Source organism: Oncorhynchus clarkii, chromosome 23, assembly GCF_045791955.1.
Source record: "Oncorhynchus clarkii lewisi isolate Uvic-CL-2024 chromosome 23, UVic_Ocla_1.0, whole genome shotgun sequence".
NCBI lineage: Eukaryota > Metazoa > Chordata > Actinopteri > Salmoniformes > Salmonidae > Oncorhynchus > Oncorhynchus clarkii.
Window position 1 is genome coordinate 31,938,011 of NC_092169.1, and position 16,984 is coordinate 31,954,994.

General features: G+C 37.6%; 1 protein-coding gene across 7 annotated transcripts in view; it reads right to left on the reverse strand.

The window, feature by feature from the left end:
* LOC139381701 (ring finger protein 213b) overlaps positions 1-16,984 on the reverse strand; it is a 70,685-nt gene that overhangs the window by 10,064 nt on the left and 43,637 nt on the right. For 5 of the 7 annotated variants that reach the window (XR_011628573.1, XM_071125417.1, XM_071125414.1 and 2 more), the window contains exons 42-45: positions 5,072-5,183; positions 4,560-4,770; positions 4,085-4,290; positions 3,683-3,805 (exon numbers count right to left, since the gene is read on the reverse strand). Coding sequence is in view for 6 of the 7 variants with exons in the window: in XM_071125417.1 (XP_070981518.1) it covers positions 3,683-3,805; positions 4,085-4,290; positions 4,560-4,770; positions 5,072-5,183 (652 nt within the window). In the remaining variant the exon portion in view is untranslated. Of the gene's footprint in view, positions 1-3,682; positions 3,806-4,084; positions 4,291-4,559; positions 4,771-5,071; positions 5,184-10,353; positions 10,695-10,818; positions 10,893-16,984 lie in introns of those variants that run through there. The other 2 variants (XM_071125419.1, XM_071125418.1) reach the window with 2 other exon arrangements.

The window sequence follows — 16,984 nt, forward strand, 5'->3', positions numbered from 1 at the left end:
ACATATACAAGCCCTGTCTTTCTAAGATATTTTGTAAAAATCTAAATAACTTCACAGATCTTCATTGTAAATAAAGGGTTTAAACACCGTTTCCCATTCTTGTTCAATGAAACATAAACAATTAATGTACAATTTTCTTTAACCATTTATGGTCTTTAATGCAGGGCCGACAGACAAGTTCCTTACTTTTTCCCCCTTCTACTTGCCTCGTTCATTTTTGTGGTCATGCTGCAATTAGTTGGTTGTAATTTTGGGTAGGGAAGACATTTCCATATATCTGTGTTAGCTGCATGTGTGACATAACTCAACGAGTCATATTTATGATGTCATTTACAAAAATTATATATATATATATATATATATATATATATATATATATATATATATATATATATTTTACATTTTATCGAATTTTTTTATTGTTTTTTTTTTTATCAATAAGTGTATTTGAGTTTAACCACAATATTTGTTGTATTATTTGTTCTGTCTTTTCAGGTGGATTAAACTGAAATTGCAACCAACTTTCTAAGGCTTGTTTAAAAAAAACGATATTTTGGAGATGATTTCGTTTTCAAACAACCGAAAGTGAGCAGTTGTAATCTGAATAAAGGTTATTCTTAAACATGGGGTGAGACATTCCTACCAATTTAATAGAGAACCATTTTGGATTTAAACATAACTTTGAATGACTGATGCCTTTAGTGAGAGTTATAATGATTTAATATTTCATAATTTCTGCCCCCCGAATTCATATTCGTTATATAAATAGGCCCTTTTCATTTTGCCCTGAATATTTTTGTTCATATAATTTAAAAAGCAGGTCACTTGGTGTAGGCAAAACCATAAGCAAATAGGTAAACTGTGATATGACTAAAGTGATTTTTCCACAAATAGACAGGTATTTTCCTTTCCATGGTAGCAAGAGTTGATCTATTTTTGCTAACTTTCTATAAACATGTATTGGAGTGAGATCATTTCTTTCTTTCGGGATTTGTATACTGAATATGTCCACATCCCCGTCAGACCATTTTATTGGTAAACTACACAGTAATGTAAAAGTTTTTTTTTGTGTGATCCAGTACGCATTTCTTATCATAATTTGGTTTTAATCCAGAGAGGTTAGCAAAAGTATCTAGATCCTCTATGAGGCTGTGGATGGATTCTAATTGTGGTTTTAAAAGAAAACATGAATCATCAGCGTACAATGACACCTTTGTTTTTAAGCCACGGATTTCTAATCCCTTAATATTATTGTTGAATCTAATTTTAACAGCTAACATTTTGATGGCAATAATAAATAGATATGACGATAGTGGACAACCTTGTTTTACTCCTCTTGACAGTTTAAAACTACTGAGATGTAGTCATTATTTACTATTTTACACCTAGGGTTACAATAATAACTTTAACCCATTTTATAAGAGGCTCTAAAAATGTAAATATTCAAGGCATTTTCTATAAACTCCAGTCGTACTTTATCAAAAACCTTTTCAAAATCAGCTATGAAAACCAGGCCTGGTATCCCCGATATTTCATAGTATTATATTGTTTCCAGTACTTGTCTTACATTATCTCTAATGTATTGTCCATGTAAAAAAAAATGTCTGATTAGGATTAATAATATCTGACAATACCTTTTTAATCTATGCACCAAGCATTTAGCTAGAATATTTGCATCACAACACTGAAGTGTAAGAGACCTCCAATTTTTTAAATGGACTGGATCTTCATATATACCACTTGGATCCTGTTTCAATAATAATGAAATCAGATCATCTTGTTGCATGTCTGATAATCTATCATTTATATAGGTGATTAAAACATGCTAATAATGGTCCTCTGAGTATATATAAAAAAAGGTTGGTATACTTCCACTGGTATGCCATCCAGCCCTGGAGTTTTCCCAGCCTTAAAGGCTTCAATTGCATTAAGAAGTTCCTCCTCTGTAATTTGGCCTTCATATGAGTCTTTCTGTACAGATGTAATTTGACAATATTAATAGGGAAAAAATCCATACATTTAGCTCCGGTTAGTGGGGATGAAATGAAAATATATTCTTAAAGTACTTTACTTCCTAATTCAAAATATAATTTGGCTAATCATGCGTGACTCCATCATTTGTAACCAAAAATTGGTAGCATTTCTATGTTGAAGATTGAACAATAATTTGGTGTATTTTTCCCCATATTCCATCCAGTTCGCTTTATTTTTTATAAAATATTACACTGGATCTTTCTTGAATAAGTTCCTCCATTTATTTTTGTTTTTCCTTTAACTTATTCTGTGCTTCTATGGTACAGTTGTTATTGCTATCTAACTGTTCTGTTAGTCCTTCAATTTCCTTTGTTAATATGGACTCTTTTGATCTAAATTGCTTTGGTTTTACAGATGAGTACTGAATTGCATGGCCTCTAAAGGCACATTTAAAAGTGTTCCATACATAAGGGGATCTGCTGTACCTATGTTATGTCGGAAAAAGTCAGTTATAAATTATTCTGTCCTAGTTATAGTCCTAGTTATAAACAAGTTATCATCCAGTAGGCTTTGATTAAATTTCCAATATCCTCGCCCACGTGGAAATTCTGTAAGAGTAATATATATGCCAATGATGTGATGATCCGACCACATTCTGTCCCCTATCAACAGTTATTTTAACTTTTGGTGCCAGAGAGAATGACATAAGAAAGTAATCAAGACGACTAGCTTGATTAAGCCTCCGCCATGTGTATCTCACTAGGTCAGGGGATTTAAGCCTCCATATATCCACTAATTCCAATATATCCATGACATTCATGATTTCCTTAAGTGCCTGAGGGTGATAGTTTGTAGTGTGATTTCCTTTATGGTCCATAGAGGTATTTAAAACCCTATTAAAATCCCTCACCAAAATAATAAGAGTCTAGTGTTGCTTGTAGAGTTGATAAATTCTTATATATATTTTCAAAGAAGCTTCATTATTTGGACCGTATAGGTTAATAAGCCATGTCTGTTTATTGTCCAATAACATATTTAAAATAATCCAACTACCTTGATGATCTGTTTGGACAATTTGCACATTTGGATCAAAATGACTCTTAATTAATATCATCACCCTTTTTGAAATTCTTTGCCCATGGGAGAAATATATTCCCCCCCCAGTCCTTTTTCCACAAAACTTCATCTAAAATTGTTGAAAGCGTTTCCTGTAAACAATAGATATTATATTCCTTCTCTTTTAGCCAGGTAAATACTGATCATCCTTTCTTATTATATATAAGCCATAACAATTATAACTGGCTAAACTTATTTCACCCCTTACCATAATGAGACACAAGTTTCAATTCTATTTATCAAAATATATGTTTGTAAACGTACCATTAAAAAGTAAAAAAATATTAATTAAAAAGATTCTCTCTAATGGATCTAGTCTGTATGTCAAGTAAGGCTTCTCTCAGAATGATGTTCTCCTTTTTAAGTTCATTAACTTAGGTTTCAATCTTATTGACTGTCCCCCTTAGCTTGTTTGTGTCTTTCTCCAATGTCGCAGCTTTGACATTACAAAGAACATTTTTGTCATTTAGCAGACACTTTTATCAAAAAGACGTACAATGTAAAGAGGGTAACACCATTAGAACACTATTTTTTAGAACACTGTGATAAACTACATCTCTATGTTCCAGGGATGTGTGGTAAGGACGCTGACCTGCAGTGTTGTCCGGAGGGGGTCAGTATGAGCGTCTAGCAGGGCCTGAGTCACCCCGTCCCTCAGGGCCTGGTACGACGGACCACAGCACAGGAACCGGTCCACCTCTGCTGGAATCAGCCTCTGAGAAACACAACATGTGAAAGTAGGATGTGTAAGGGCCTATAAAGTGTGGACAGCATTTGGCCAACAAATATTTATTATTAATTTAATTTGATAGGATGATCATGATCAACCTCACATCTTGCAGGTACCTCATTATTGTTATGTTGTTTGCTCGAGGATGTCTGTCACCATGGTTAATGCAAGAGGAGATCATAATAGGCTTCCTCAACTAGATGGAATAGCAAAGAATTCCACTGTAAGTAACTAGAAATAATATAATATCCAGTCTGGTAGTACCTGGAGTCGGAGGACCTCTGAAGGGAAGGCCCATCCCCAGGATGAGGATCTGTGCATCAGGGCCAGGACACAGTCTATCCCCGCCTGTCTATTGACCGCTCTCAGCAGGAACACTCTGAACCAGTCGTTACCTCCGTACTCACACACTGCCTTCACCTGAGACAGGTACTGAGCCTCCACATCATCACCTGCCCCACCAGCAGTATCTGGAAATGTACTTCATATTTAATAACAGAATTTCAACTATGTAACAGATGGAGCATAAAAACATGCATGCAAAAAAAATATAAAAAATATGTATACTTAAAAAAAAAAAACATTTACGAGACTAAATAAAATGAAGTGACCTCATAAAATATTCACAATGCTTCCAGTTGAATAAATGGTACTACAGTCTAGGCTATGTTAATGGTGATTAAAAGGCTCAATCTACGATTTAAGTGACAATAAATCCCCAGTCTGCTATATTACTCACCCTGGGCCACAGCCTTCTGTAGCAGGTGGGCAGCGGTGCCCAGGCAGAGCCTCAGACGAGCCATGCTCAGCAGGAACTCAGCTGGGTCCTCCAGTCTTCCAGGGATCTGCTTCCTGGCTAGCCTACCCAGGAACAGTGTGTCCTCCTGCAGTTTCCTCTGCTGCTCTCTCCCCTCCTCCATCACTAAACTTCCAGAACACTGCAGGGAATCCTGACATACAAGAAACAGTCAATCAGTCAATCGATCAATCAAATCCCCCCCCAAAAATAAAAAAATAAAATAACACTCTTTTCTTTTCTTGAACTAACCCTCACACTTTACAGTGTTAGTTTAATCAGCTGTTGTAGAATGTGACACAAATCACAGTAAAAACTAATTTTTGACTGCACTGGGCATTTAAGATGAATGCACTAACTGTAAGTCGCTCTGGATAAGACCATCTCCTAAATGACTACAATATAAATGTGAATGTCATTAATGTGTAAAGTAATATTGTAGAGGTCTGTGTAACCTGGAAGCAGTTGACAAAGAGCAGGTAGAGCTCAGTGTGATCCTCCCTCTCCAAGATGTTCTTCTCTAGGCTCTGTAAGTAGTTCTGGATGTGACCTTTCACCTGCTCAAAACTGAGACAAATACAATGTGAGGAAATGGCTCCTTACCTAAAGACGTTCTGGTTTTATTATGTTTTCTCAAAGTATTTATTAGGTATGCTTGCTGAAAGCCAAGCCGACTTTAGAAATGATTAATACTTCTCATAAGTTGCCTTCCATTGCCAACATTAGTACCAAAACCATAAAAGCTACCAACTGCTGCTTGTTTAAAGCTTTGTGATACCATTTTAACTTTTTGAACTGTAACGGTTTTAAAGGTGCATAAAAGCTCCATATGCTTGAATGGGAAGTGGTTGGATTCGCCACTGCTTTTGAACCGTTACAAACATCAAACCAACTCAACTTAGATTGCTCGTCAAAAGAATGTTGATGCTGTTTGTACTTTTTGAAATATAACTGTTTAAATATGGAAAAAAGTTCCAGAGACTTCAAAGGCAACATTTTGATTCGCCACTGCTCTTGAAGCGTTTCCACTTTTTTACAAGGTTGAAATGTGCAGACCGACTCAACTTAGACGGCTTCAACACAGCTTTTTGCTACCATTCATATTTCATGAACTATAAAGCTTTTTGTGTCCCCATTCATTTCAATGGTGGAGTGCAGGCTCTAACATTCAAAACTATCACTGCCACAGCCCTTTCAGAATGTTCAAACTAAAATATTTGAGAGCTAAAAAACACATTCTATCGCTTATGATGCTATAGCACTCACTGTAGCCTACTATACTATCCCACTATATTAACTCCACACCTACAAAGCACCTCAAAATACAGTATGTCACTAGAACTAATCCATAGCCTATGAAAACCCTATTATTACCAATACTACTAATACCATTACCACTGCCGTGACTACCACTGCTACTACTATTTCACAACCATAAATACGCAAAACTAGCAAGCACACACATTTACTTCAGGAAATGTCCTGTTCTCATTACTACTGTGATGCATAATTGCCATGGTAATTTAGAATGTTCAGTCAACAAGCATTATGGGAAGAATCTTAAATATAAAATATATTTAGACTTGTTTAACACTTGTTTGGTTACTACATGATTTCATATGTTATTTCTTAGTTTTGATGTCTTCACTATTATTCTACAATGTAGAAAATAGTCGGGAAAAAAAACCTGGAATGAGTAGGTGTGTCCAAAGTTGACTGGTACAGTACATACCAACTTAGAAACTACTTAGTAGTGGTCAAAATGTGTGCCCTGTATAATAACAAATAAAGAAAGTTGCACTATGTATGCGCCCAACAATTTAATGGGTAAACCTCATAACCAACATTTCGGTAACGCAGTGCCTTCTTCAGGGTTGGTTAAAATGTGAACCTGATTAAAATATAGTGTTACCCATGCTTCATTGATAGGGAAGATAGAAAGAGGAGACAGGAAAGACAAGAGACAACAGTGTGTCATGTAGGCAGTACCCACGCCGACACAACGTGTGCTCTGTGGCCTGCGCCACTAACCACTAGGCCATAAAGATCTTTGATTTTGCATTGTTATACAGCTTTCAAAGCAAAAGGATATGTAATTTGTTAAATATTAAATGGGTAATCTGGGAATGGTACAACCATTTTTAGACTTAAATGATAAGACACTCTCCAGCAATTTTTCGTTTTTTTTTAGACAACTGCAAACTTCGAGAGTTGGCCATTAAATAAGTTGGTCTGATGGGTTTACTGGACCTCATCTGACTCCCCCTTTTGCAATGTCATGAGGATACCTGGACCACCTACTGAGATGTGACTTTTGTTAAGTAATGAAAAATGAAAAGGAGACTGGAGTGCGTCTTTAAAGATATATAGCCATTCATTCTAGAACAATACAACTTAAAATTCCTCATGACCTTAGTGCAACTGTCTTACTTCATCAAAAGCGAAAATATAAGCATGTTTTACTCTATTGTCTGTAAACAAAATCATTGTAAAGCAACATTGTAAACCTTACAAAACATTGTTAAAGCCATCAGTCACTCCTTGCACCTAAAGCTCTGTCTATGAATTTGAGTTACATTTCTCCAGCCCTATCCCTCAGCTGTTAACCAAAGCAGGGTGTGTGTTTGTTTGAATCTCTTATTGCCCCTTAAATGAATAGGTAAATATATATTTCAAGTTATCCATCTTCACAAATAAATCAATACAATAGTAAGGCCCATTGAAAACAACACTCACTCAGGAAGATGTGCCCAGGGAAAAGGGGAGCAGATCTGGGGTAACTCAAAGACGTAATTGTACATACACTGGATAGAACTTTAGGCATTAGGCTACCTCCTTCCCCACTCTTGTTATCCCAGGGCACATCAGCCTTTACTATGAAAGAAAAATCTCCCGAACGAATAGTACATGGACTCAGGCTGCCAATAAAACCCTGCCCTTGATTGTAGGAATCAATTCTTTAAATGGTAAGAAACACCATAATGAACAAGGCGCTCAGCATATAAAGGGAGCCGAACAAACTCTGCCCATTATCAAAAATTGAATCTGTGTCAGTGGGGTCGACAGTAGGACAGATGTAACTGCTGTCAGCATCTTCCCCACTGGATTTAAACTACACAAAGCCTGGCTGGTCGGTGCTGATCTGGGAGTTGATCCAGGACTGGTAACTGGGGACACTGGTGTAGACCCCAGGGAGATTAGGCCGAGCGCAGCCATAACCCCAACTAACAACACCAGACTGGACCCAGACGGAGTTCTGTTCAACCACCATTGGATCTCCTGAGTCACCCTGAGAAGATAGAGCAAGGTAAGTCTCTCAAAGTAATTAAAAGAAGGCAGGCTCTAGGAAATGGATTGGAACAGGGCCCAGTTCTACAAAAGTTATCTGATCAGATTTCATGCATAGAAACAGAATAAATAGGATGGGTGTATCTTTGACTTGAATGGGGACGCCCGTTCTATTAATTATATTTCTTTTTTTATTTTAACCCCCTTTTTCTCCCTAATTCCGTGATTATGATCTTGTCTCATTGCTGCAACTCCCCAACGGGCTCGGGAGAGGCGAAGGTCGAGTCATGCGTCCTCCGAAACATGACCCGCTAAGCTGCACTTCTTAACACCCGCTCGCTTAACTCGGAAGCCAGCTGCACCAATGTGTCAGAGGAAACACTGTTCAACTGCCGAGCGAAGTCAGCCTGCAGGTGCCCGGCCCGCCACAAGGAGTTGCTAAAACGCTACGTAAATCCCCTCTGGCCAAATCCTCCCCTAACCCAGACGACGCTGGGCCAACTGTGAGCCGCCCTATGGGACTCCCGGTCACGGCTAAGAGTCGAACCCCTGGCTGTAGTGCTGCTGTAACACTGGGATGCAGTGCCTTAGACCACTGCGACACTCAGGAGGCCCTATGAATACTATTTCCATGCATTTAATACTATCTGATTCCCGAAATTCAATCAGAAAACTTTAGAAAAACTAGGCCAAGGAGAACAAGAAGATAGGTTAGCATGGACTTTACCTGACATGAAACCTTGCCCCCTTCCAGAACACCAGCACAGAGCATGTTGTCTGTGATTGAGGCGACCCCATTCAGGCAGTCACACTGTGTTCCCCACAACTGGAACCTCCACTTCTTGCAGAGTCTGGGGTGGGGGTAGGGGATCTGAAGGAAACAAAAGACTAGTAATGGGAGATCTTTAAATTGTCAATTTCAATTGTAATAATAACAATAAAAATCTATGTGCACTTGTGGCCACTGGGGATACTGTTTCACATAAGACATCATCTCATCAACATCTCCTACAATGGATAATTAACGTGTCCTCACCTCCTTCATTGGCATTGCCCCAGCCAGTCACCCAGCTCTCAGTGCCCTGGTGGAAAACACTGTCACTTGCTGCCAGACAGATGGGAAAGATGTAATCAGTGAAGTTAACTGGTGAGGAGAGTCTGAGCAGAGCGATGTCGTTGTCATGTGTGCTTCCATTGTAAGCTGGATGTAAAATGATCTCATCCACAGTTGTGGACACTTCGTTGGGGTTACTGCCCTGCTGGTTCCGTCGACCAAGGATAATGCTCCAACCGTTTGGGCTTGCGCTTTGTTGGAGAAAAAAAGAAGACACATCAAAGTGACAAAATAGAAGATTAACACAGAATTAATGGACAATTACATTTTGAACAACTTATTTCAGCTGCATTACAATTTTTTTTTAATATATTTTTTTTACATATTCCTTTGTGCTAGAACCTTTATGTTACCTGTATCTCACGCTAACTCACCTGGAGAAGCAGTGGGCTGCAGACATCACCCACTCCTTGTTGACGAGGGACCCACCACAAACGTGGCTGCCAGATTCTTGGAGGCTTGCCTGCCAGGGCCAACTTCCTGCAGGGGCATCTTGACCTCCCACTATTTTGTTGTTGACAGGAGTGATGCCACACACTGACATAAAATAGAGAATTTTGAAAATAAATACTTCACATTTGCCATAGGAATTAGAAGAAGAATTTTGATTGGAAACCTATAGTGTGATATCTGCGCCTGGATTTCAGCCAAGCTGACTTTAGATGAAAATACAAGGTCAGAAACTCATGTTAAGCAGTTGCAATGGCTGGTGCTTTGCTTGTAGTGAATGGTACCATTGTAGTCTAGGACAGATGAAACCACTATCTAATAACAATTCAATAATTTTATATGCCACCCCCACTCCGCGCTGAGCTGAGTGATTAAAGGGAAAGTTGTAGGTTGTAGGTCTAATCTAAATAGTTTTCTTACCTCAAGAGGATGTGTGTCTATCTAAAAATGTGTATACAAGCTTTACGGAAAGTCCTGTGAAGTAAGCCATGCATGGAATTCGAGAATAAAACTATAAAATGGATGAAAACAGTTCTGTTCCAAAATAACTACTTATCCAGTGATATTAAACGCAATATAAATTGAATTGAAGTGTGTGAGCTATTTTAGGACGTTTTTATTTTTACCTGTATACCATCAGCTTGTTTGCACTAAGGTGGGAGGTATGGCAATGTCTGAGTTGTGTTCTTAAAAACATCTGCCAAAGTGCCAATTTCAGGCAGCGCAGGTTAGGACATTTAAGACCCACCTAAAACGGGTCTTAGCGATAACTCATTTTCCAGGCTACATTTATAACATCTCATTAAGATGAGAGATGGTTTCAGTCAGTTACAATTCAGTCAGCCAGAGAGGAAGTGGATTCAAATCAGTTATTGGAGGTAATGTAAACTCCCCAGGGGTTGTTGATGTGGTGGCTGGAGTGGTATAAATGGCTGCAGGGAATAGACAGAGAGGTTGAAAACCAAGCACAAGCAATTCCTGTAAAGCCCTGTGGCCTCAAAATATGAGATTGTGTATTATATTTAAGTGCTTAAAGCCTCACTGTTGTGTCATGCTGCCACCGCCGGGGGGAGGGAATCAAGATCAGCTAAATTAAATGTATATGTAAAATAGTAACACAATCATCATCATACAAAGTGGATAAAGTCCATACTCAACATCCACAGAAGAACCACAAGAACCTTCATTTGATTCCCCATTGTCAGAAGCTCCTTGTCCATTAAAATCTAGGAGCAAACATGAATATCATTATGCCCTTATTCAAAACTGGCTTGATTTACATCTGACATTTTGTATTCATTGACATTTTACATTTTGTATTCTACAACCAAATGTGTAAGATGAGCTCACCTGTTTCTGTGCATTCACCCGTTCGTTCTTCTATGTAGTCCTGTTGGCTTGGCACATTTGGCTTATATGTATGGCTAATATGTATGGCATATTACTATTTTCAACATTGTAGAATAATAGTGAAGTGATTAAAACTATGAAATAATACATATGGGATCATGTAGTGACCAAAAAACTGTTAAACAAATCAACATATATTTTATATTTGAGGTTCTTCAAAACCTTGATGACAGCTTTGCACACTCTTGGCATTTTCTCAACCAGCTTCATGAGGTAGTCACCTGGAATGCATTTCAATTAACAGGTGTGCCTTGTTAAAGGTTAATTTGTGGAATTTCTTTCCTTAGTGCGTTTGAGCCAATCAGTTGTGTTATAACAAGGTCGGGGGGTATACAGAATATAGACCTATTTGGTAAAATACCATATGGCAAGAACAGATCAAATTAGAAAAGAGAAACGACAGTCCATCATTACTTTAAGACATGAAGGTCAGTCAATCCGAGAATGCCAAGAGTGGGCAAAGCTGTCATCAAGGTTTTGAAGAACCTCAAATATAAAATATATGTTGATTTGTTTAACACTTTTTTGGTTACTACATGATTCCATATGTGTTATTTCCTAGTTTGGATGTCTTCACTATTATTCTACAATGTGGAAAATAGTAAAAATAAATAAAAAACCTGGAATGAGTAGGTGTGTTCAAACATTTGACTGGTACTGCTATTTTCCAAACCTGGCTCCAGGGTTGGTAATTTACCTGTCTTATAACAGCGCTACTGGTGATATTTAAGACTCGCCAAAAGCTGGTATTAGTGGTAACGCAATTGGTTATGACATCTATTTTGCCAGCGTAGGCACACAGTAGCCTATAACCAATGTTTTATTAAAATATCATGAGCAGCAAAACAGTCAGACATTCCAATTTTTCTATACATTAAAAAAAAAAAAAAACACATCTGTTTTACCATTTAGAAATGAAAGCACTTTATGTATCTAGTCCCCCCAATGTGAAGAAGTATTTGGACAAATTCACTTATAATGTATCATATTAGTCAAAAGTGTCGTATTTGGTCCCATATTCCTTTTACTAAAACCCAAATTGAAACTGTATAGCAATTACAATGTACCTACATTCATACAGTTTCTTTACAGTGTCCAGCTCACTAATAATCACTATAATGAATGCTAGACAGTCAGGGAGAATTGAACATTTAAAAAACAATTGATCGACAATTTTATCTTATTTTGACAGCGAGGAAATACAACCAATTTTCATAACTGGAGGTGAATGATGACTGGAGTTGATTAATCATGGGCGTCAACAGGATTATCTTAAGAAAAAGCATGAAGGACTCATGAATAATGATGAGTGAGAAAACATTTATTTGGGGGAGGTATGATCTTTGTGCCTCTAAATGGCATCGCACTCATTATTCAAGATTAATTCATGATTTTCTAGAATCATGGTAGCATCCACATGAATGTAGAAGCATTCAGAAACATATTCTATTCTTACTTGCAATAAAAGTGACTACAAAATGACATAATATATTCACCATTCAGTTTCTATTGGGTAAAACATAATTAAAAACACAAACAAAACAAACTGTAAATGCATCCAACAGGTTTGGAGAGTCACAAGCTTGATGGAGTCAATGCGTGCTAGGACTATGGGACCAATTACTATACTTGTGACTACTTTAATATACTATAAGCGGATTTGTCCAAATACTTCTCACTGGACATACACTGCTTGAATCAACAGTATTTCAACATGATTTTTAAACATATTGTGACATGGAATCAAAGTAGAAAATACATTGGATTTGAAAAAAGTCAAACACCAGTACTGTTCATGCTTCATTTGAACCAGCATTGTAAACACTGACATTAGGGTAAAACTTCAACTTAAATACATTGATGTAACAACCTGTTAGTCAGTTTAAATCAATCTCAATTCAACATAATCATCAGAACTATGCATAGGTTGAAATTGCGTAGAAAATTCCACATAGAATCGTAAAAAAATATTTTTCATCTTATATTAAATAAAGTGTATATTAGGTTGCTGATATTATGTTGAATTTACATATTTTGCATTACTCATCTCATATGTATGTATATACTGTATTCTATCCTATTCTACTGCATCTTAGTCTATGCTGCTCTGACATTGCTCGTCCAAATATTTATATATTCTTAATTCCATTCCTTTAGATTGTGTGTATTGTTGTGAAATTGTTAGATATTACTTGTTAGATATTACTGCACTGTTGGAGCTAGAAACATAAGCATTTTGCTACACTCGCAGTAACATCTGCTTAAACAGTGACTCTTACTGGTATACGAGAGACAATGCACTTCAGTGAGAATGAGTCTACCATCCAGATGCCTACCTCTATATACCCTGCTAAGCTTTGGAAACAAGCTGTGTTCGTTTCAGCTGAGCTATCATGTAAACCCATTTAGACATTGATCAGCGTGTTAAGACTTCAAATGGAGGGACATAAATTGCTTTAATTTCTAAACGGTAAAACAGATATGCATGAAAATACCTTCAAATAAAAGCTGACATTCTGTACTGTTGCCTGGATGTGGTAAAGGGGTTGATGGAACGCAGACCATTCCATTGAGACCAGATTGGCATATATTCAACAAATCTGATCTAACAAAGTAGATAGAAAGTAGACAGGCCCAAAATGTAAATACTTTAGTCCAATTTTGATATTTTGAGCTGTTTTTACTGCATAACATTTAGAAGTGATTTCTAAATACTAATTCTCATTTATATAAAAAAATGTGGGAACCCTGTGTCCAAGTATGCTACATGTAGTTATGTGTGTGTAAAATATTTCATCACAGGTAAGACATTTAACTTGTTTAGTATAGTTTGTTTCTCCGGTTTGAGTTTATTTTTTGAGTTTTATTTTATTTTTACAGGGACAGTGCACATTAATCAACGTTTCAGTAAAAGTGCCGGTTTTAGCCAGCCGGCTAATTTTCAACCACAGTCCTTGGGCAGGTTATTACAAACAATTACAATATAGACAATAGCAACATAGGACAAGCAAGACATAGCATACAGACAGCGCAACATAGGACAAGCAAGACGTAGCATACAGACATAGCAACATAGCAACATAGAACAAAAAGCAGCAAGACAACAGACAACATGGAAAGCGGCAATACACAGCTAGGGACCATGTTCACAAATCTGATTGACCTTTAGCCATGTCTTCATGCATTTTGTGAAAGTGTAGTGGAGTTATGTGTGTCTGATGGCAGTATATTCAAGACATGGGAAGCTCTCACAGAGAAAACGGATTTACTAAATGTGCTTTTCCTTAGGGGAACTATACAGTCACCTCTCATGGCAGACCTTGTGGATATGCTGCCATATGTTTGGGTTTTCTGTTTAACAAAAATACTGAGTGGAGGGGGAGCCAGGCCATTTAGGATCTTGAATACAAGACATGTGTCGGTGTATTGCACAAGATTTTCCCAACTCAGGAGCTCATGCTTTCTGAGGATGTAACAGTGATGATGGCTATTGGGCTTCCTATCAAGCACTTTGAGAGCCTGTAGACAGACTGAATAGGTCTTAATGTTGTACAGCAAGCCTGGTCCCAACTAGTCAAGCAGTATGTTAAGTGGGGGAGTATCATAGATTTGAAGTACAGTTTTGCTACCTCTGTAGTCAAACAATTTCGTATAATCGGAAATTAGCTAGGTTGAATTTGGTTATTTGAATGACCTTTTTCACATGCTTTTTAAAAGAGAGGTTGGAATCAAGTATGATGCCAAGGTACTTAAAATCAGATACCACCTGGAGCTTCTCCCCTGACACATAGACATCTGGCTCAGTTTGCCCTCCTTGTGAAGAACATGCAAACAGATTTTTTCACATTGAGATGCAAACACGAGTCACTGAGCCACTTTGTAACCTGGACTATTACAGTAGTGAATATATAAATATAGTAGTGAATATATCGACCCCCCCTTATTTTCAATGACGGCCTAGGAACAGTGGGTTAAACTGCCTGTTCAGGGGCAGAAAGACAGATTTATACCTTGTCAGCTCGGGGGTTTGAACTTGCAACGTTCCGGTTACTAGTCCAACGCTCTAACCACTGGACAGAGGAAGACACCAAGGTCTTTCTAAGTTTAATTCACAAACAAGACACATTTCCTAATACATTTTAGATTGGAAACTCCAAAGAAACTCCTCTGTTTCAAGAATTAAATCAGGACTTTCAAAGTGACGGATATAACAAACCCTGGCACATCCTAAGAAATAAGTGCAAGGCCTTGAAACAGTGCTACCTGCATGAAAAAAGAGAAGTCGCTCGAATTGCTGGAGGTAAAAGCATGTATCGCTTCCTATCGGAAATGTAAGAAATCCTAAGATAAAATACCTGTTGTTGCCTCAATGCACACCAACATAAACAGCTCACATGCTAGTAAGTTGGTTTGGCTATAGGCCGACAGCAAGTTGTCATACTCACAACATGTTCTGCCTGAGCATTGATTGTTGACTGCTGCTGGTGAAACTTGCAATAATTTTATGATTCACAATCTCCACATACTGTAGGTGATGACAATTAAGCTGAGGGAGAGGCATACCAAGAGGAGGATGATGAGGACAACCACCCTGGAGAGTACAGGTATTCCAGTCAATTCAGGAAGGACACTCAAATTCAAATTGACTTTAATGCTTTTCAATTAGGAAAATTTGGAAATTAAATTATAATTACTTTCTGAATTGAATGGATTTGAAATGTAACTGACCCATTCCCTGATATAAATTCCTCTTTTGAGAAATTAAACTAGGGGGGGGGGGGTGTCATCAACTGAACCCCCCTCAGAGTGCTACATAGGCCTACATGCCTGTCAACAGATGCAGGTGAAAAAGCTGGAGCATATTTAGGCAAAGATTTAGCTATGCTATCAAAAACATTTATATCGCTTACTTAGTCGCTATAAGGATACATCAAAATTGGGATCACCTGATTCATTTAAAAAAAATTTTTTAACCAGGTAAGACCCATTGAATTTAAAAACAGTTTGCGAGAGCGACCTCGCAAGAAGGCAAAACAGGGAAATAGCAGTGTGTACATAAAAAATTACAGAAAAATACTAAATACACACAAAAGAAAGTGTCACAAGATACAGATACAGTGGGGAGAACAAGTATTTGACACACTGCCGATTTTGCAGGTTTTCCCACTTACAAAGCATGTAGAGGTCTGTAATTTTACACTTCAACTGTGAGAGACGGAATCTAAAACAAAAATCCAGAAAATCACATTGTATGATTTTTAAGTAATTAATTACCAGTGATGGGTAAGTGATGTGGCATTTTAAAGCACCATGATACACTGTGTCCAGGGTTTTCAAGGTCCTTGCTGAGGCATAAAGTCAATATCACCATACTCTAGCAGTGATAAAAAAGATATGTTCTGCCTCACATTGAAAAGCAAGATTTGTTCCTAAAATAGAAACCCAATTCCAACTTCAGTTTCTTGGTCAAGTTATCAATGTGCTGTTTGAAATTCAGCTTTTCATCTAACCAAATCCCAAGATACTTATAGGAGGTGACCCTATCAATTTTCTGGTGTTTTATAGTTAAAAATCTGCAAGTGATTCCATCTGTCTTTCATCCATCTTTCATGGAATGTTCAGATCTAATTAAAACATAGTTTCACTCAAATTCCAGTAGTCATCCAATCAATCAATCAAATGTATTTATAAAGCCCTTTTTACATCAGCAGATGTCAAAGTGCTATATAGAAACCCAACCTAAAACCCCAAACAGCAAGCAATGCAGATGTAGAAGCACGCTGGCTAGGAAAAACTCCCTAGAAAGGCAGGAACCTAGGAAGAAAACTAAAGAGGAACCAGGCTATGGGGGGTGGCCAGTCCTCTTCTGGCTGTGCCGGCTTGAGATTATAACAGTGCAAGGCCAAGATTTTCAAACGTTCATAGATGACAGATAGGGTCAAGTAATAATAATCACAGTGGTTGTAGACTGGGTGCAACAGGTCAGCACCTCAGGAGTAAATGTCAGTTGGCTTTTCATAGCAGAGCATTCAGAGTTCAAGACAGCAGGTACGGTAAAGAGAACAACCCATTGTTGTTCTAGCTACTTAGGCATCTAATCTATCAG